The sequence below is a fragment of the Babylonia areolata genome, chromosome 18 (genome assembly GCF_041734735.1).
Source record: "Babylonia areolata isolate BAREFJ2019XMU chromosome 18, ASM4173473v1, whole genome shotgun sequence".
Taxonomy (NCBI): domain Eukaryota; kingdom Metazoa; phylum Mollusca; class Gastropoda; order Neogastropoda; family Buccinidae; genus Babylonia; species Babylonia areolata.
The window spans coordinates 8700717-8724043 of record NC_134893.1 but is presented as its reverse complement, the minus strand read 5'-3'; the positions used below and the strand labels follow the sequence as shown (position 1 = coordinate 8724043).

The 23327-nt window shown below is 48.1% G+C and overlaps 1 protein-coding gene across 4 annotated transcripts in view; it reads right to left on the bottom strand.

The window, feature by feature from the left end:
* The window catches only part of LOC143292420 (dual specificity calcium/calmodulin-dependent 3',5'-cyclic nucleotide phosphodiesterase 1A-like), a 447558-nt gene that overhangs the window by 329995 nt on the left and 94236 nt on the right, over positions 1-23327 (bottom strand). For 2 of the 4 annotated variants that reach the window (XM_076602673.1, XM_076602674.1), the window contains exon 1: positions 8120-8932. The exons of the other annotated variants lie outside the window; for them this stretch is intronic. In XM_076602673.1, coding sequence (XP_076458788.1) covers positions 8120-8717 — 598 coding nt within the window. In that variant the 5' untranslated portion in view covers positions 8718-8932. Of the gene's footprint in view, positions 1-8119; positions 8933-23327 lie in introns of those variants that run through there. 4 annotated transcript variants of the gene reach the window in all.

The following is a 23327-nucleotide window of genomic DNA, read 5'->3' as shown; positions in this document are numbered from 1 at the left end:
GAAAAAAACACGACTGGGAAGAAACATTAATTTATTTTACGAATTTATAGATAATGAACCGAAAAAGAAAAGGGATACCTTCCAGACCCCATTTTAATGACACGAAACAACTTTTATTTCAGAGGAAGGTACCAAAATCAAGCTGGAACAACACTGTCCTTCACGGTTAGTTACAAAAAAATAAATTTTTGTACGGCTGATCTTCTTATTCGGATCTTCATTTATGGTTTCTAAGATAATCGTGAAGGTCATCATTTGTCACGTGATGCATTCATTCACTCCGATAATAAAACCAAAGCTCAAGAGGTGACCTTCGAGTCAATGGGGCGATAAACGATATCACTGGTCACACCTGCACCTTCCACTCCCACCCACACCCCAATCCTCAGTTATGTTGAGGAAAAATAACAGAGACAGAGAGAGAGATACGGATACGGATGATTTATTTATCAGGCCATAGCCCCTATGAAGGTGTACACAAACAACATTTGTTGCGTCACATTTGTTTGAATAAACACGAGAAAACCAAAATCACATGAAATCACATGAAACACAGATACGTTTGCAAAACACAATTTCTCTAAATTTAAACGCTTTGTGCAGGAAAATGGACAAATTCCATACATCATTTTGCCTTTTGGACGACATCAATAAGCACTACTTGAATGTACAAGGCTGTCGGAAATATCTGGCTGGAATATATCTTTCTCTTAACCCTTTAAGAGCCGAGCAGCTCAAAACAAAATGCACTTCGTCTTCTTTGTCTTTCTGGCATAATGGGCAAATCAAATCATTAACATCAAATTTACTGTATGTGTAACGATGTACAGCCAAACTCGACACACCCAACCTAAATCTTGTGGTTATTATTCTTAGATATTTGTCCATGTTTAACGTCAAATAAGGTTTCATATCATGTAGTCCGCAAAATGTTCTATACATACTAAATCTATTACTGTTTGAGAGAGAGAGAGAGAGGAGAGAGAGAGAGAGAGAGAGAGAGAGAGAGAGAGAGAGAGAGGAGAGGAGAGCGAGAGAAAGAGAGAGAGCGAGAGAGAGAGGAAAGAGAGAGAGGAGAGAGAGAGAGAGAGAGAGGAGAGAGAGAGGAGAGAGAGGGGGGGGGGGCAGGAGAATGGAAAGAACTGGATGTCAGGGGGCAGATGGCGTGCGTGGGTGGGGTTTTGGGGAACGCTGAAAGGAGAAATCAAAATGACAGGATGTGATGTTATATCACTCACGTTTCTTCCGCCTCAACCTCTCCGCCCCTTCGTCTATCTATCTCCTCTTTCTCGGTCCGTCTCTGTCTCTCTCTCAAACACACACACACACACACACACACACACACACACACACACACACACACACACACACATATTCCCTTTCTGTGTGTGTCTCTTCCTTTGTTTTCTTTTTTCTTCTTTTCCCTACTTTCATTGTTCTCTCATTTTCTTCTTTCTTTCGTTTAATCTTTCTTTCCCTGTTTTCTGGGGGTTTTTTGTTGTTGTTTTTTTTTCTCCCTGTTCTCTCTTTTACACTGTTTCTCTCAATCCTTTTCTCTACCGTCCTTCTCTCCTTTCATCACCACCACTTTTCTGACAACACAACACAGCTGAAACATAACCATACTTTTCAGCACACTGGGAAATCATTATTTCTCCGTACAAGTCACCTTCCTGTTCACGTCTTCTTTCATGGTTATAACATTTTGGAAAGTGATCGTTCTTCATGCAATGTGTTCGGTTCACCATAAAAACGTATGGCTGGAGGGATGGCCTTTGTGTCAGTTGGGCGATAAACGATAGCATTGATCATCTGTATCCTCCTTAAGTTATGTGTGTGTGTGTGTGTGTGTGTGTGTGTGTGTGTGTGTGTGTGTGTGTGTGTGTGTGTGCTCGTGCGCGCGTATATGTATGTATGAGAGAGAGAGAGAGAGAGAGAGAGAGAGAACCTGCGCGCGTGCGTCCACACGTGACTCAGCATTGATATCAAAAGTAGAACGACCATTGTAACCAGTGGCAGCCAGGATCGTGAAGAGAAGAACACGAATAAAATCACACCGACACCTCTCAAACACATTTCATCATAATGTCTCACCATGCATTTTCAAGTAAAGAAATACAGCTGGTCCAGTTGATATGTTTGTTTTCTGGTAACGTTGCTTACCTTTCTTTCTTTCGCGCGCGCGTGCGTGCGTGTGTGTGTGTGTATGTGCATACATACGCGCGTGCGTGCGTGCGTGTGTGTGTGTGTGTGTATGTGTGTGTATCTATGTGTTTGTATTTGTCTGTATGTCCGTGTGTACGTGTGAACTATTTTTCCTTACGTTTTCGATCTAGAGTTCCTATCTCTGCAAATATATTTGTTCGCGCACTTGCAGATCATGCTCTGTGATAGAAGGGTTAAGGTAGGATTATCCTGACATGTAATAATGGGTTGAAGTATTGCGACAGAACGACACAATTTGTAAACACAGTTATAAATTATGTCTCTGCCCCCCTTTTTTATTTTTTTTTTATTTTTTTTAATTCTCCGTTTATTATTCCTTATAATCGTTTAATTCAATAGCCATACCTTAAGTCTACAGTTTACAATTACCCGAACGAGAAAAATGACAACTTGAGACAGTCTGGGAATAGGCCTGGGATATAACTAATTGAGCTCCCTTAGGTGAGTAAAAAAAACCAACAACAAACAAACAAACCAAAAAAAACCCAAAAAACAAAAACAAAAACAACAACAACAACAACAAAAAAACGCGCACACGCTCACACACAAACGCTGCAAAGATATGCGCTAAAAGTTAACAATACATATATAGATGCATACAAATACATATTATTACATGAATATATTCAGATATTCAGTAGTAAAAACACGCACATATAACGAACTCCCCCCCCCCCCCACGCCCCCCCCTCCTCCACACACACACACACACACACACACACACACACACACAATAACAAAGAAACAACAGCGGAAAACAACAAACAAAACAAAACGAACAACATCAACAAGACGAACACAGACGGAGACTCCAAAGATACCCCCACCCACTCTCGATAAACAGCCAGTAATTTACTGTCATTAGACTCCTTCCCCACAACTCTTCAGGTACCCTCGGCGTAAGACCTCCCAACCCTCCTCATATCAGTCACTGACACTAACAACCCTTCAACGCTTCCCACACACGAAAAGGGGGGTAGGGCGGGGGCACACGTGGTTACACTGGGGGTAAAGAAGCAAGGCCATAGGGCAGATCCTTGAAGTGTTCCGTTTTTGTGATAACGCTATGCTGACCTCCCCTTGTCCTTTGGTCCGAACACCAGCTCTGATAATATGGAAGGAAAGTGGTGGAAGGAAAAGGTGGGCACAGGGTGTCTTGGTGGTGTGGAAGGATTGGTGGTGGTGGTGGTGGTGGTGTGTTGGTTGGTGGCTACAGATTTATTGATTTCGACTGCCTCCCAGTTAGGGGCTTGCTGGCTTGTTATGGGGCGGTCTCTCTCTCTCTCTTCGTTCCAAGTCCCTCTTTCGACTCAATCTGTGTGTCTGTGTGCATAATTATGTGTACGTGTGTGTGTGTGTGTGTGTGTGTGACTGTGTTTGTGCATGCGCGTGCGTGCGTTGTGTGTGAGTGCGTGCTTGCTTGCTTGAACGTACGTGTGTGTGTGTGTGTGTGTGTATGTGTGTGTGTGTGTGTGTGTGTTTCTGTCTGTGCGCGTGCAAAAACAGTACATGCGCATACCTGTGTGAGTCTGATTAATGAGTGCGTGCATGTACCAATGCATTATGCGTACATGACTGTGTATGTGTGCGTACGAATGCGCAGGGACGTGACCTTCAAACGTGCAGCATACTAATCGTGTGTGCATGTGCACGGAAGAGAGTGAACAAGAACAGGATCGGGGAGGACCTCGTGGGGAGGGCGTGGGGGCGGCAGAGAAGCAGAACTCAGAACTCAAAACGTTTTTATTCAAGGATTAAGATTTTAGGCATAGCCTATTCTTCCAATCTGTCCTCGCTAATCTACATCTATTACAAATAGCACACACATAAATGAAAGGAAAAGGTTTTCATGCAGAAGGGTATACATAATGAAGAAACCAACCCCCCCACCCCCACCCCCACACCCGTGCACACACACACTGACGCTCGCGCGCGAGCGCACACACATACATACCCACACACACATACTGACAGCACCCCCCCCCCCCCCGCCACACACACACACACACACAGAGAAGTAGTGAGAATGAGAGAGAGAGAGAGAGAGATGGGGTGAGCTAGACAGGTGACAGAGAAAGAGAGAGGGGGTTGTTTACTGAAGGTACAGGTCATTGCTTCACATCAGAAGGTTTAAGTAAATCTTTGCCATCCCACATACATACCTACCTCCCCCCAAAAAAAACATTATAGACACCATTGCACCTACACAACCGCAGAACACATAACCCTACGTATAATTAAGCATTTCAGAAGAAAGCCCTCAGCATTAAATTAGCCCTCAGCATTAAATTCTTTTTTGCAAGTGAGTCGACAGATTCTCCATGGAAATTATGTCAACCTAGGTAACTGCTTTTTCAAACAGTGGTCCTTACTGATCCTCAATCTGACACAGCAAAACGAATGTCACACTCTCCTCATCAATGGGTGAAAAATGGGTTTATGTCCTCGTGCGTGTATGTGTATGTGTGCGCGCCATATGTGTCCGTCCATACGTTTACCCATTATCGTCCTGTCTTCTTACCCGATCTCTTCCATTCCGCGCAACCATTCAGTGTCTGTGAGGTTATGTACTGGATTCCCCGTCTCGCCCTTTCTCCCAAGTTTGACCGGAAGATAAACCTGAGCGTCTAGTCATTCGGATGGGACGATAAACCGAGGTCCTCGTGTGCAGCAACAAGTGTTCTCCTTAGGCAAAATTCTGTAGAAGAACTCCATTCACACACACACACACACACACACATGCACCCAAGGCCTGACGAGCGCGTTAGGTTATGCTGCTGTCGGACATCTACCCCGCAGAAGCAGTGCAGCCTACATGGATTTGTCCTTGCCCAGTGACGCCTCCTTCAGAGGCTGAAAATGAAACGGAAGCACCCACCCACCCCGACTGACTGACTGACTGACCGACTGTGCACAAAGCACTACTGACAGCGGACATGACTGCCGACCAATGGAGGCGGCGGAGGAACTAACACCCTCAGGAAAGGTTCTCCCTCATTAGTGCCAGTGTGGACAGACACAGCCTGCAGAGGCCGGGACAATGTTCGGGGATGGAGACTGAGAGCAAAACAAGGCGAGTGCCACTGTGTCACAGCACTGAACTTTCACAGCTCATGTCAGTCAGTTAATTAGCCTTTAGTGCAGCAGGAATGGGCTCGTGTGCACTCACTCACAGACACACTAAAACGCGCGCGAATACCTGCACACAGACACGCACGCGCCCGCACACACTAACGCACGCACATACGCATAAACACACACTAACAAACATCTATCAACAGCGATGAAGAACTTTCGTGGCAAGAAAAACAAACAAAAATCGAACATGCAGCACATGTCAGTTAATTAGCCTTTCGAGCAGCAGGAATGTGAGCTCACTCACTCACTCATAGACACACTAAAACGTCGCGCGAATACCTGCACGTAAGCTCATAAACACACGCAAGCAACCGTGTTCGCCAACACACACACATACATCTACAAACACACACACACACACGCACGTATGCACATGCGCAAATATACACACTAACAAACACCTATCAATAGCGGAAAAAATGCTTCGTGGCAAGAAAACCAACCAAACAAACAACAAACAAACAACAACACGAAGACCTCATCTGTAAACCTGCTCACACACGCTCATTCTCAACATTGTCAGCCTACGTTGTCCCTCCTGCCCGAAAATGTTTTCACCTGACAAAAGCCGAGCCCAAGGGGCCTGTTCACAAAACGTCACAACCTGCGAAGGTATCGACCCCTAATCCCCCCCCCACCCCCAAGCCCTTCCCCCTCCCCCCCCCCCCACACACCCACACACACACACCCTCGCACCCCCACACACCAACTCCCGACCTCCTCCATTCAGACGATAAAACCTCACGTTAGGGCATGAAAGCACGCCTCCTCTTTTCAAACGCTGGGCTGCCTTTGAACGCGTGTAGTGAAATGCAGATATACAAACACATGTGTGAATGTATATACATGAAGGACAGCTGTGTATTTTGTGATATATACATAAATGTATGTATAGAGAGACAGAGACAGAGAAAAGAACCTGTGACACGTGAACCAATATGTCCACCGAGAGGAAAATCAGATATTCTCTCTCACACACACACACACACACACACACACACACACACACACACATACACACTTTTACATACATATATGGACACACACACTCCTTCACACAACCTCACAGACAGACACACGCGCGCGCGCGCGCACACACACACACACACACACACACACACAAACACGAACGCACAAATCACATCTTCTGAGCGCGACCTCAGCCTGCTGCTTCTTACAGAATGTTTGCACACTGTTGCACAATGCCGTACGTGAGAAAATCCAGTTGTTTGCTTCACAGCACAATACCCCTCTTATTGCTCCGTTTTGAGCCTCCTACATTGCACAGTGGTGATCTTGACACCACACTACTTTCCCTTTTCCTGATCTATGCGTAAAGCAACCTTATTAAAAGTGGTTATCTTCACACGGCAATATATCCCTGCTTTCTGCGCGCTGTGTGCAGCAATGTTTATTTTTTGTACCGTGGTGATATTCACCACACCAGAATACCCAATCCTTCTTTCTGTTCTGTTTTGAGCCACCTCTTTGCATAATGTCCCTTCAGTCCCTTCAGCGTATACAAAACTCTGCTGCCCGACTCGTCCTCAGAAAGAAAAGATCTGAGCACATCACTCCTCTTTTGCAACATCTCCACTGGCTCCCTGTCTCATACCGAATAAAGTACAAGATCAGCACTCTATGTTATAGATGCATTCACAAAATTGCCCCTTCCTATCTCTGCGGCTGCCTTCACCTCTACACTCCATCCACTCACTACGATCGGCTTCGGATCCACTCTGTTTACGCATACCCAGATTAAAAAACTCGACTGTTGGCCGCCGTTCTTTCTCTGTTTCTGGACCTTGCGATTGGAATGAACTTCCTCTTTCGCTTCGTCAAGTCTCCACACTCAGCTCTTTCAAGTCTGGCCTTAAAACCCACCTCTTCCCAAGATAGCTTCCCTTGCCTGCCCTTCCTTGTCTTTAGTTTCTACAGTTTTAGAGTTATGCATGCGTGTGAATGACTGGTGCGAAAGCGCTTTGATTTGTCTCTGCACAAGATCCAGCGCTATATAAATACGATTATTATTATAATGGTGATCTACACACCACACCTCTTCTTTCTGCTCTGAGTTGAGCCAACTTGTTCACCAATAGTAGTCTCCACACCACACCACCTTTCTCTTGGCTCAGTATATTGTACAGTGGTGACCTTTCTCGGCCACAATATCTCCCCTCTTTCTGCTGTGTTAATGACATTGACGTATAGTTTTGTTTACAACTGTTCACGAAAACACACACGACTATACACACACACACACACACACACACACACACACACACACACAGCAATTCAAATTTATATGGCATTAAATCGATCATGTATACACAGTTGACGCTTCACATTGACGTATCAGTACACACATTTAGGAATCAAAGAGAGCGGAGTACACACAGTGAAAGACGGAGACACACACACATAGAGAAAAGGAGAAACAGAGACAGACAGGCAGGCAGGCAGAAGCAGAGAGAAAGGGGGTGGGGGTGGGGGGGGGGTCTGGGGGGCAGAGAGAAAGAAATGCATAGACAAGGAGAGAGAGAGAGAGAGAGAGAGAGAGAGAGAGAGAGAGCACAAAAAATGTCCACCAACCCACACATGCACATAATCGTTCAGTATCATGTACATGAAAAATGAAAGTACACTTCGCATGCAAACACGCGCGAAAAAGAACACTACACATACATCCAAACACACACACACACACACACACACACACACACATACACACACACAACAAACAAACAAGCCCAACCTATGGTGTAGCGGTGACCATCCAGACGGACGACACAGCGGCGCCGGGTGAGGTTGGAGCCCAGGCTGTTCTGTCGCCACAAGGCGGAGGGGTCCGTCTCAGGGGTCACCCTCAATCCGGGTGCATCCCCTTCTTCTTCCGCTTCCAGTCCGAACGTCCCACCCACTCGCTTCCGGGTATCCTTCGGGATGGGCTGATCCTTAGGGTAGGACCTGTGGAAGTGCGGCTGTGTCATGTCGGCAGACGGGTACGGCGTGTCCGGGTGCGTTCTGCCATCCGGGTGGGCCTGCTCCTGGAGGCAGGGCAGTCTGTCTGACGCGCAGCTTTCCCCAGAGCGCGGGTAACTGGCTGACCAAGCGTCCCCTACCTCCCCTTCTTCCTCACACTTGTGCTTTGCCGTCCTCTTCAGACGCAGCCGATAGTCCGGTGCCCGGAGCTCCTTCGTTCCGGAGTCCAGAGCACTGCACTGGTCCTGACAGCAGTCGGTCACACGTCTGCTACTCTGCTGAGGGGTCGGGGGGTTGCCTTCTTCACGGCAGCTTCCGGCGAGGCAGGGTGGGGCGTCACGCCCGTTGTCTGCTGTTTTCACCCTGTCCATTTCGGCACTGTCCTCCTTCTTCTGTCTTTTCGCACCGGTTCCTTTGTGGGCTGGGTGTGTTTTTCAGTCAATGTTGCTCAGTATACCAGACTGTGCGAAGACTTTGCACTGACCGACGACCACCTTGGCTGGTTCATGAACCAGTGCTGCAGCGCCTATACACTTGTGAAACCCCTAAAATTGTTATTACTATTATTTTATTTGTTTATTTTCTATTGTCGTATCTTTAGGTAAGTAAAGTTGTATTCAATAGAAAAACAAACAAACAAAAAAAACCCACAAAAAAACAACAACACAAAAACCCACTCAACTATTGTTGACATCTACAACTTCTAAAATAAAAGTTTAAAGGACCCTCGTCTACATTCTGAGTCGTTCTCTTATATCTGTGTCTCGAAGAACCTGAAGGCTGTGCATAAAAGATACGCACCTTGAGACATTTAGGAAGTGCGTTTGTCTCAATGAGAACAAGCGAACGTTTCACATGCGAGAGTAATATTCGAATATCTTTTTTGTGACAGTATAAATTTAACCAACAACTGTCTAACTATGTCTGTGTTCATGAAATCCCTTTTCAACACCGAGATCATAATATCAGCACCCGTTTAGAGCGTCCATTCAAAGGGGGGTAAAAAAAAAAAAGGCCTTTCGGGATACGTTTGTCACCAGAATGAATGGAGAAAAATCTATGGTCTTTGTTGAGCCACGAGCCAAAGAAAAAAAAGATTATCGCACACCGCCTTGCCTATGTCAAAGTTTGTTTGAATTGCTCACCACACCATTCACTTGAGTGGACTTCTTTCCCGGAGGAACGTCGTTCACATTCCCGCTGAACACTCGACACGTTGTCTACAACACACACACGCTTGTCTCCATTCTCTGCACCTTGCATGCACCAACACCGTAGTCATTCAGCCACGTCTGTTCAACCTCCACTTGTGATACACAAAGCACTGGCGATAATATTTTTGAATCGTTGATGTGGCTTTAAATATCAACAGAAATTAATTTTGAAAAATAAAATAAATAATAAAATTATTGGCCGATTGACAAGCATGTAAAGCACACGCCAGTGTCCCACCAGTCTGAATATGACATTGGGAGCAGGTATGCGGGTCGTGACTGAAAACCAGCCAAGCAGCCCACCTCAAGCAGCGATAAGGTTTATTACAATAATGCCGTGTACTTCATACCTTTCCAACGTGTGTGTATGTATACACCACCAGCACCACACCAGTTTCCATTCTCACACTTTCACAAAGCACCAGCAACATATGCAGCGGGAGAAGTCATTTACGGAACACGAAACTTCATCATGAGGTCCCCAGTTGTGATTCCAGTGTCCAGCTGTGCTTTTCATAACCTAATTAGCACTCTGGCAGGGCGCCGTCAGGCCTGTGATGAGGCACACATTTTTTTTCCTCCGTTCGTTAACCGTGGAGCAAATCTAACGTTAATGACACTGTTCCATGTCCACTGTTATCTTGTTATTCGTACATGTCAATAGTTGTTGTACGCGTTCTAATGTGACCCCACAGTTGAATACAGACGGAATGTGATCTGTCAATCCAATACGGAACTGAAATCAACGCCAGGGAAGCAAACAGCTCAGCTGTGAACGACACCTGTTGTGATAGAGGCGGTGGGAATATGACAATAATCATGAACATTCAAACCGAGCATTGTCATGATGACAATTTCAAGGTCTGTGCTCTGACACTGAGAGGAACCGGGCGGCCAGTATGACAACAGTTTTAACTGCAGGACTGACGTCAGGACTCCCCCCCAAAGAGAGGGGCCGGACAGCTACGTGCCGGCGCTCATCAATAACCTGGTCCGCTACTCCCTCATCTCTGTCTCTTTCATCATCACCAAGCCAGTCAGCACCCAGGGGACACTGGCCTCCGCGAGGTGATGTTACCACGCGCGGGGCTTTCTGTCCTCCCCGGCCTGACTGATGGACAACTAATGCCTCCGCTTCAAAACAAGCAGGCACACACACACACACACACACACACATGTATGCACGCAAACACACTCACACACACACACACACACACACCACCGCCAACCCTCACTCAGCAACCAGTTGCTTCTGACACTGTGATGAAGACTGTTTGACATAAACTGGATCCGGCGTCAGTTTGAAGCCCAGTCAGTGGGGTTGACATGTCAGTCAACACCTTCTTTCATCTGTTCTCTCTCTCTCTCTCTCCCATTCTGTTCCCACGTCACGTACACACAGCACAGAGTGCAAACATTGAGATGCATGGGAGCCGACACTGTGTTTTTTTTTTAGTGTGTGTGTGTGTGTGTGTGTGTGTGTGTGCGCGCGCGCGTGGGAGGGAGAGAGACAGAGAGACGGGGGGAGGCGGGGGGGGGGGGGGGGGGGGGGGGGGGGGGGGGGGGGGGGCGTGTGAGTCTTGCCAACCACTGCCACAAACATACCTATTTACGAATTGGAAAGATACTTCGAAACCAAGAGACCCCCCCCAAAAAAAACATGCACAGAAACACAAACAAATTAGGATATGCAATAATTTCAGATATGTAACGCAGAAACTTGCCCAATTCTTTTTTTTTTTTTTTTTTTTTTTTTTTTTTTTTAAAGAAACACAACACATGCATGCACTCCAAATTTCACAACCTGCGGACCCGGTCCTAAGTCTCTCCTCTCTCGCACTAACACGTTGTGCTCTGCTCTCTTTGTGAATCACTACTGATTGTCAATACTGGCTGAGCACGACACATCACATCTTGCCCCCAAGGCCCACATCTGAATAATGTGAACATCAGAGACAGAGAGAGAGCGAGCGGGGCGGAGAGGGGGGAGAGGTGCGCAAAAGGACTGTGTTTTATGTTTCTCCCCCTGCAGTCCCAGCTGTGTCCAAATCTAAAATCTAAACCTAAGTGTGCGTGCGTGCGTGTGTGCGTTCGTGCACGCGTGCGTGTGTATTAGAGAGAGAGAGGGGGGGAGGAGAGAGGGAGGGAGGGAGGGAGGAGGAAGGAATTTTTTTTCAAAATATTTTCTTCTCGATCGTGCAGATGTATGTGCACATCAAATTTTGTTTTCTCTGTGTGTCCCTGTCTCTCTCTCTCTCTTTGCAGTGTGTGTGTGTGTGTGTGTGTGTGTGTGTGTGTGTGTGTGTGTGTGAGTGTGAACGTGTGTGTGTGTGTGTGTGTGTGTGTGCGCGCGCGAGCGCGCGCGTAGAATAATTAATTCACCAGACTGCGCATCAGCAGTGACAGCCGAACACCCACCCAGACACATCTCCGCCCTCATGTAAATTTTATGGATATCTGTTTGGTTGGAACCAGAGGGCAAAGTAAATAGGAATAAAAGGCTTCAGAAACAGTGGTGCAAGATAGCGTCATGAGAATGAGAAAACGACGATGATAAAACGTTATCACCAAAGTCAGCGATTTTACTGACAGGATTTGGTGATACACAGTCTAGATTATGCTGAGTATTGCAAATATTGTATTTCGAAACGGTGATGTAACTTAAACAACACGTTATATGGCATGGTGTAATAAACACACACACACACACACACACACCGAAACACATGAACACATAGACAGGGATAACGTTTCCAAATTATCACAACTGACAATGTATCTCGAATTTAACGGAGCCCCCTCACCACCCTCACCACCTTACCCTTTTCTCCCCCTACATCACCACACAGACACAGACACACATACCGACACACAGACACTTACAGACACAGCGGCACAGACACACACGCAGACAGACAGACAGACAGACACAGACACACACACACACATACACACGCGACCTACAGTCCAGACGCTACTAAATGTCACGACGGTCACCGGGAATCACCAAAAGCAACATGGTCGTGTCTTTCTTTTTGTCTTTTTTTTCTTTCTTTTCTTTTTTTACCCTGCAGGTTTTATTGGTGCACACTTTCTTTTGCCACCACACGTCTCTCCTCCATTCGGAAAAACCACATAAAATCACATCTCTGTCACTAAAAAGGCGCAACACAACCCAGACCAGCGGCTGAACGAATGCGCACAACACCAATATCCTGCCACTTGCTCGCTTTTGACCATCTTGCAAAATAACACCCTTTTTTTTGGCGGGGTGTGGGGGGGGGGGGGGGGGGGGGGGGGGGGGGGAAGGGGGTGTGATCGGGTCAATAATGTCCACCCACCCCTCCACCACCACCACCGTCAGTGCCGTAGCAATGTCGCAGCAGAAGCACCGTTCTCAGGAGGAGGAGGAGGAGATCTGGCACGACAGTGTCCTCCGCCCCTCTCTCCCTTCACTCACTGGCGACGGTCCTGGGGAAAAAAGAAGAAGAAAAAAGTGGTCTCTGTCGCAATAACAACGACGCCCTGGCGGACGGGGCATAAATTTGCCCGCCACACGATCGGGGTTGACAAAAGAAGCACCGACTAGTCTCGTTTCTCTGCACCTTGTGTGTGTGGTTGGCAAGGGAATGGGGGGGGGGGGCGGGGGGGGGAGAGGGCGGGGAGGGTAGAGAACCTCGAAGAGAGAGAGGGGAGGGGAGAGAGAGAGGTCGTTTCTCTGGACCATGGGTGTGGTTTGCAAGGGAAGCGAGGGGGGTGGGGGGAGAGCCTCAGAGAGAGAGAGAGAGAGAGAGCCTCAGAGAGAGAGAGAGAGAGCCTCAGAGAGAGCCTCTGAGAGAGAGAGAGAGAGAGAGAGAGAGAGAGAGAGAGAGAGAGAGAGAGAGAGAGAGAGAGACTCAGACAGAGAGAGAGAGAGTAATCATTTCTCGCCATGTGTGTGGTTTGCAAGGGAAGGGGGGGGGGAGACAGCCTCAGACAGAGAGAGAGAGAGAGCCTCAGAGAGAGAGAGAGAGTAGTCGTTTCTCTGCACCATGTGTGTGGATTGCAAGAGAAGGAGAAAAGAGCCTCAGAGAGAGAGAGAGAGAGAGAGAGTAATCATTTCTCGCCATGTGTGTGGTTTGCAAGGGAAGGGGGGACAGCCTCAGAGAGAGAGAGTGAGAGCCTCACGGGGAGACAGCCTCAGAGAGAGAGAGAGAGAGAGAGACTCAGACAGAGAGTAGTCGTTTTTCTGCACCATGTGTGTGGTTTGCAAGGGAAGGGGGGGAGAGACAGCCTCGGAGAGAGAGAGAGAGAGAGAGAGAGAGCCTCAGAGAGAGAGAGAGAGAGTAGTCGTTTCTCGGCACCATGTGTGGTGGATTGCAAGGGATGGAGAAAAGAGCCTCAGAGAGAGAGAGAGAGAGTTTCTCGGCACCATGTGTGTGGATTGCAAGGGAAGGGGAAGAGAGCCTCAGAGACACACAGAGAGAGAGAGAGAGAGAGTGAGAGAGAGGGACTGGGAGAGATAGTAATCGTTTCTCTGCACCACGTGTGTGGATTGCATAGAAAGGGGAAGTCTCAGAGAGGGAGACAGAGAGAGAGAGAGTAGTCGTTTCACTGCAACCATGTGTGTGGATTGCAATGGAGGGGAAACAGAACCTGAGAGAGAGAGAGGAAGGGGGTTGGGGGGGGGTGCGGGGGGAGGGGGGGGGAGAGGAGGAGTATTGAAAAAAAAAAAGAAGAAGAAGGGCTGGATGGGGATGGGGGTGGGAACGAGGATAAATTAGCGCACACAGACACAGCTCGGGCTATTTTGGAGAGGTCGTCCCTGCAGAAGTAACATAATCTACCACCTCTAACGAGAGGTGATGTAATGCGAGAGACGGACAGAGAGAGGGAGAGAGAGAGAGAGAGCGAGGGAGGGGGGAGAGAGAGAGAGAGAGAGAGAGAGAGAGAGAGAGAGAATGAAGAGACTCGCAGAAGCAGAGAGGCAAACGGGGCGAGAGGTGGGTAGGGGGTAGCTGGAGAACGGATATGGAAAGGAAAAGAGATAGGGCGACAGGAGATGTAAATGTGACGGGAAATGGGAGGGCACAGGATGAGCCTTGAGGCAGAAGGCGGCCAGACAAGGTCCCACACATCATCTGTCTGTAGCCATACAATGGTGCATCATTTGTCTGAAAGAAAGTATTGCTGACAAAAAGGAGACACGTGCATTACCTCCGCAGAACAACACAAATTCCAAACATGGTCCCACATTCAAACGAGAACACCAATTCAGTGTGAACACATGCTCACACAGAAACCACCCTGTCTGTCGTCACAAACAACAACCACCCTGTCTGTCGTCACAAACAACAACCACCCTGTCTGTCGTCACACACTACAACCACCCTGTCTGTGGCATCACACACTACAACCCTCTATGTCGTCACACACTACAACCACCCTGTCTGTCGTCACACACTACAACCACCCTGTCTATGTCGTCACACACTACAACCACCCTGTCTGTCGTCACACACTACAACCACCCTGTCTGTGTCATCACACACTACAACCCTCTGTCTATGTCATCACACACTACAACCACCCTGTCTGTCGTCACACACTACAACCCTCTATGTCGTCACACACTACAACCACCCTGTCTGTCGTCACACACTACAACCACCCTGTCTGTCGTCACACACTACAACCACCCTGTCTGTGTCATCACACACTACAACCCTCTGTCTATGTCGTCACACACTACAACCACCCTGTCTGTCGTCACACACTACAACCACCCTGTCTGTGTCATCACACACTACAACCCTCTGTCTATGTCGTCACACACTACAACCACCCTGTCTGTCGTCACACACTACAACCACCCTGTCTGTCGTCACACACTACAACCACCCTGTCTGTCGTCACACACTACAACCACCCTGTCTGTCGTCACACACTATAACCACCCTGTCTATGTCATCACACACTACAACCCCCTGTCTATGTTGAAACACACTACAAACACCCTGTCTGTCGTCACACACTACAACCACCTGTCTATCGTCACACACTTCAACAACCCTATCTGTCGTCACACACTACAACCACCCTATCTGTCGTCACACACTACAACCACCCTGTCTGTGTCATCACACACTACAACCACCCTATCTGTCGTCACACACTACAACCACCCTGTCTGTCGTCACACACTATAACCACCCTATGTCATCACACACTACAACCCCCTGTCTTGTCGACACACACTACAAACACCCTGTCTGTCGTCACACACTACAACCACCTGTCTATCGTCACACACTTCAACCACCCTATCTGTCGTCACACACTACAACCACCCTGTCTGCCGTCACACACTACAACCACCCTATCTATCGCCATACACTTCAACCACCCTGTCTGTCGTCACACACTACAACCACCCTATCTGTAGTCACACACTACAACCACCCTATCTATCGCCATACACTTCAACCACCCTGTCTGTCGTCACACACTACAACCACACTATCTATCGCCATACACTTCAACCACCCTGTCTGTCGTCACACACTACAACCACCCTATCTATCGCCATACACATCAACCACCCTGTCCGTCGTCACACACTACAACCACCCTATCTGTAGTCACACACTACAACCACCCTATCTATCGCCATACACTTCAACCACCCTGTCTGTCGTCACACACTACAACCACACTATCTATCGCCATACACTTCAACCACCCTGTCTGTCGTCACACACTACAACCACCCTATCTGTCGTTACACACTACAACCAGCCTATCTGTCGTCACACACTTCAACCACCCTATCTGTCGTCACACACTACAACCATCCTGTGTATGTCGTCACACACTACAACCACCCTGTCTGTCGTCACACACTACAACCTCCCCATCTGTCGTCACACACTAGAACCACCCTATCTGTCGTCACACACTTCAACCACCCTATCTGTCGTCACACACTACAACCACCCTGTCTGTCGTCACACACTACAACCACCCTATCTGTCGTCACACACTACAACCACCCTATCTATCGCCATACACTTCAACCACCCTGTCTGTCGTCACACACTACAACCACCCTATCTGTCGTCACACACTACAACCACCCTATCTATCGCCATACACTTCAACCACCCTGTCTGTCGTCACACACTACAACCACCCTAACTGTCGTCACACACTAAAACCACACTGTCTGTCGTCACACACTACAACCACCCTATCTGTCGTCAAGCACTACAACAACCCTATCTGTCGTCACACACTACAACAACCCTATCTGTCGTCACACGCTACAACCACCCTATCTGTCGTCATACACTACAACCACCCTGTCTGTCGTCACACACTTCAACCACCCTATCTGTCGTCACACACTTCAACCACGCTATCTGTCGTCACACACTACAACCACACTATCTGTCGTCACGCACTACAACCACCCTGTCTGTCGTCACGCACTACAACCCCCCTGTCTGTCGTCACGCACTACAACCACCCTATCTGTCGTCACGCACTACAACCACCCTGTCTGTCGTCACACACTACAACCACCCTGTCTGTCGTCACACACTACAACCACCCTGTCTATCGCCACACACTTCAACCACCCTATCTGTCGTCACACACTACAACCACCCTATCTGTCGTCACACACTACAACCATCCTGTGTATGTCGTCACACACTACAACCACACTATCTGTCGCCACGCACTACAACCATCCTGTGTATGTCGTCATACACAACAACCACCCTGTCTGTCGTCACACACTACAACCATCCTGTGTATGTCGTCACACACTTCAACCACCCTATCTGTCGTCACACACTTCAACCACCCTATCTGTCGTCACGCACTACAACCCCCTATCTGTCGTCACATACTACAACACCCTGTCTGTCGTCACACACTACAACCACACTGTCTGTCGTCACGCACTACAACCACACTGTCTGTCGTCACGCACTACAACCTCCCTATCTGTCGTCACGCACTACAACCCCCCTATCTGTCGTCACACACTACAACCACCCTATCTGTCGTCACACACTACAACCACACTGTCTGTCGTCACGCACTACAACCTCCCCATCTGTCGTCACACACTAGAACCACCCTATCTGTCGTCACACACTACAACCACCCTGTCTGTCGTCACACACTTCAACCACCCTATCTGTCGTCACACACTACAACCACCCTATCTGTCGTCACACACTTCAACCACCCTATCTGTCGTCACACACTACAACCACCCTGTCTGTCGTCACACACTACAACCTCCCCATCTGTCGTCACACACTACAACCTCCCCATCTGTCGTCACACACTACAACCACCCTGTCTATCGTCACGCACTACAACCCCCCTATCTATCCTCACATACTACAACCACCCTATCTGTCGTCACACACTACAACCACACTGTCTGTCGTCACACACTACAACCTCCCCATCTGTCGTCACACACTTCAACCACCCTATCTGTCGTCACACACTACAACCACCCTGTCTGTCGTCACACACTACAACCTCCCTATCTGTCGTCACGGACTACAACCTCCCCATCTGTCGCCACACACTAGAACCACCCTGTCTGTCGTAACACACTACAACCACCCTGTCTGTCGTCACACACTTCAACCACCCTATCTGTCGTCACACACTTCAACCACCCTATCTGTCGTCATACACTACAACCACCCTATCTGTCGTCACACACTTCAACCACCCTATCTGTCGTCACACACTACAACCACCCTATCTGTCGTCACGCACTACAACCCCCCTGTCTGTCGTCACGCACTACAACCACACTGTCTGTCGTCACGCACTACAACCTCCCTATCTGTCGTCACGCACTACAACCCCCCTATCTGTCGTCACACACTAGAACCCCCCTATCTGTCGTCACACACTACAACCCCCCTATCTGTCGTCACAAACTACAACCACCCCATCTGTCGTCACACACTACAACCACCCTATCTGTTGTCACGCACTACAACCTCCCCGTCTGTCGTCACACACTACAACCACCCTGTCTGTCGTCACGCACTACAACCTCCCTATCTGTTGTCACACACTAGAACCCCCCTTTCTGTCGTCACACACTACAACCCCCCTATCTGTCGTCACACACTACAACCTCCCCATCTGTCGTCACACACTAGAACCACCCTATCTGTCGTCACGCACTACAACCTCCCCATCTGTCGTCACACACTACAACCACCCTGTCTGTCGTCACACACTTCAACCACCCTATCTGTCGTCACACACTACAACCACCCTGTCTGTCGTCACACACTTCAACCACCCTATCTGTCGTCACACACTTCAACCACCCTATCTGTCGTCACACACTACAACCACCCTGTCTGTCGTCACACACTACAACCACCCTATCTGTCGTCACACACTACAACCACCCTATCTGTCGTCACACACTACAACCCCCCTATCTGTCGTCACACACTACAACCATCCTGTGTATGTCGTCACACACTACAACCACCCTGTCTGTCGTCACGCACTATAACCACACTGTCTGTCGTCACACACTGCAACCACACTGTCTGACGTCACGCACTACAACCTCCCCATCTGTCGCCACACACTAGAACCACCCTGTCTGTCGTAACACACTACAACCACCCTGTCTGTCGTCACACACTTCAACCACCCTATCTGTCGTCACACACTACAACCACCCTATCTGTCGTCACACACTACAACCACCCTGTCTGTCGTCACACACTACAACCTCCCCATCTGTCGTCACACACTTCAACCACCCTGTCTGTCGTCACGCACTACAACCCCCCTATCTATCCTCACATACTACAACCACCCTATCTGTCGTCACACACTACAACCACACTGTCTGTCGTCACGCACTACAACCTCCCCATCTGTCGTCACACACTACAACCTCCCCATCTGTCGTCACACACTACAACCCCCCTATCTGTCGTCACACACTACAACCTCCCCATCTGTCGTCACACACTACAACCTCCCCATCTGTCGTCACACACTACAACCTCCCCATCTGTCGTCACACACTACAACCCCCCTATCTGTCGTCACACACTACAACCACCCTGTCTGTCGTCACACACAACCACCCTGTCTGTCGTCACACACCTATGTGTCGTCACACACTTCAACCACCCTATCTGTCGTCACACACTACAACCACCCTATCTGTGGTCACACACTTCAACCACCCTATCTGTCGTCACACACTACAACCACCCTGTCTGTCGTCACACACTACAACCACCCTATCTGTGGTCACACACTTCAACCACCCTATCTGTCGTCACACACTACAACCACCCTGTCTGTCGTCACACACTACAACCACCCTGTCTGTCGTCACACACTACAACCACCCTGTCTGTCGTCACACACTACAACCACCCTGTCTGTCGTCACACACTACAACCACCCTATCTGTCGTCACACACTTCAACCACCCTATCTGTCGTCACACACTACAACCACCCTGTCTGTCGTCACACACTACAACCACCCTGTCTGTCGTCACACACTACAACCACCCTGTCTGTCGTCACACACTACAACCACCATGTCTATTTCGTCACACACTTCAACCACCCTATCTGTCGTCACACACTACAACCATCCTATCTGTCGTCACACACTACAACCCCCCTATCTGTCGCCACAATCTATAACTACACTGTCGCCACGATCTAGAACCACCCTGTCGCCCCAGAATGGTCTGTCGCCACAGACTACTGTCGCCAGATATCTTTGTGCGCTTTGCTTGCGCTCAAACATTCACTCAACTAAGCAGAGCAAACATCTTTAAACAGAAATCGAGCATAAAAATACACAGCGCTAGTAAATTTCAAGTAATTTGTAATTGTCAAGTGAACATGTAGACGACGTAATCTGCTTATCCCTATAAACTTCTGCTTTCCCTCCCAATGTAAATAGTCTAAAAGCGACAGATCTTTTCTTAAGTTAAAGTTCTCGATAGTCTTTTCCCCCCTGATTGAATATTCGGATTTCAATTCTTGTAATCCCCAACTTGAACAGCAATATGTTGCTGGGTGACGAAATATTCTTGGCTGAAAAAGCGCGCCAACAATGGCATGCCCTTCAAACATTTCTGATGTCGTTGATTGATCCGCAGCAAGCGAGGAGCAAACTAAAACGCGCGTACAGAAATCACAAGTGATCCCAAAAGATCTTAGGATACCCTTACGTCGCGTCCAGTTTGCACCTTAACAGAATATGTCGAAGTAACGTCAACTTCTCAGCTTGAATTAAAGAATTTTTTTTTTTTTTAATTTGTAGAACTTAGGCTGACAGTTCATAATTATCATAAATAAGAGCAAAAATGTATTCAGCGCAGGACTGAAGGGGGGTTGAGGGGGCTGGGGGGTGGGGGTAGTGGGTGATAAGAAGGAAGGAAAACACACACACACACACACACACACACACACACACGCCACGCGCACATTGACACACAGACATAGACACACACACCTGAGATTGATACAATCCTCAGATGAATATGCTTCCACTACTACAGCGCGCCATTAGGCGAAACGATGCTGTAACATGCCGAACACAGGGGCATTCTAAGACAGCGCACACGATTCCGTTGGCTGAGAGAGAGACAGACAGACAGACAGACACAGACAGAGAGAGACACAGAGACAGACACAGACACAGAGAGAGAGAGTGGGGGGGGGGAGGCAGACAGAGCGAGAGAGAAAGAGAGATATATAAAGTGACAGACAGAAAGTCAGAGAAATACAGGAAGAATAATGAAAATCAGTTCAGAAGACGTGATGGTTGTTTTTTCAGAGAGACTGAGACAGAGACACAGAGACAGAGACAGACAGAGAGACAGGCAGACAGAGACAGACATACAGACAGAGAAACAGAGAGACAGAGTGAGAGAAATTCATGAAAATCAGTTCAGAAGATGCCGTGACTGTATTCCGGTTCTTCGTCAGGCGTAGAATTTTGACGTCAGCATCCACGCCCGTTCCCATGGTAACGCAGCCTGACAGGTTTCCTAGGCGTTCGTGTGGGCACATATGGCTGGTGCGTTTACGTCCCTGCAGATGTGTGTGTGTGTGTGTGTGTGTGTGTGTGTGTGTGATGTATGTGCGTGTATTTGTGTGTGTGAGAGTGTGTCTGTGAGAGAGGGGCAGAAGAGAGAGAGAGTGTGTGTGTGTGTGAGTCTATCTGAGTAAGTGTATGTTCGCTCGCGCGCTTACGGCCTTGTGTGTGCGTGTGAAGGTGTGTGTGTGTGTCAGTGTGTGCGTGTGAGTTTATGACAGTGTGCATCTATCTATCTGTCTATATAATATATATATATATATATATATATATATATATATATATATATCTGTGTGTGTGTGTGTGTGTGTGTGTGTGTGTGTGTGTGTGTGTACTGACGTGTGTGTGTCAGAATGAGATAAGAGAGTGTATATGTGTGTGTGTGTGTGCGTGTGTGTGTGTGTGTGTGCGTGTGTGTGTGTGTGTTTGTGTGTGTACGCGCGCGCGCGTGTTTTTGAGAACTGGCGTGTGAAAGAGAGAGTGTATTCATGTGTCTGTCTGTCTCTGTGTATGCGTATGCCTGAGTGTATGTGTGTGTGTGTCTACGCATGTGTCTGTCTGTGTGTATGTGTGTGGCTGTGTTTTTGATTTTGAGAGGAAGAGAAAACTGAATCTATTTTTTTCCCGAAGGTAGTGTTATCGGTTCGTGTGTCTCATATTGTTTCTTCAAAGCCAGTTACATATATATGCAATTACAGAGTACACACCTCTCCTACACGTATGCTGTTTCACGCACGTATATGCCATGTGCATTTACACTACAAGAGTTCAAAGGCATCCCAGCATCTGAAATGGCGGAATATGAAATGAAAACTTGAATAACCACACACACACACACACCACACGCACACGCACACACATACACGCACATACGACAAAAACAGACCGACGCGACATGACAAGTATAGACACAGAAGAAAAAAAAAAAAGGATGGGACAAAGCCAGGACGGACAAGGTTCTGCACTGACAGACATGGAATGGCAACAGACTGTGACAGGGTGGGGAAAAAAAAGTGCCTGTCCTTCTAGTCTGAAAAGACACCAGCAGAGTTGGGGAGGTGCCACCAGTACCCCACCCCCACCCCCCACGCTCCACTCCGCCCCCTTTGGCAGCAACTCAATAACCCCGTCAATACCCGTCTCACACACACACACACACACACACACACACATACACTGGGCCACAGTACCCGGGGGAGTTATACTAAACAGAACAGTTTCAGTTTCAGTTTCAGTAGCTCAAGGAGGCGTCACTGCGCTCGGACAAATCCATATACGCTACACCACACCTGCCAAGCAGATGCCTGTCCAGCAGCGTAACCCAACGCGCTTAAAGAGAACAGGAACTGGGAAGTATGATGGAGATACTGGAGAGAGAGAGAGGTACGGATACTGATAATTTATTCAAGTATAGGCCATTGCCCCTCATGACGGGGTTCAAACACATGAACATATAACACAAAACAACAAATAACATGAGGTCATGTCAACAAGAAGCATAGTTCAGAATTCTAAGACATCAGAGTAGAGAGGAGAGAGAGAGAGAGAGAGAGAGAGAGAGAGAGAGAGAGAGACAGAGAGAGACAGAGACAGAGAGAGACAGAGAGAGATCAGAACTCGGGTTTTTGTGGCCTCTTTCCTTCG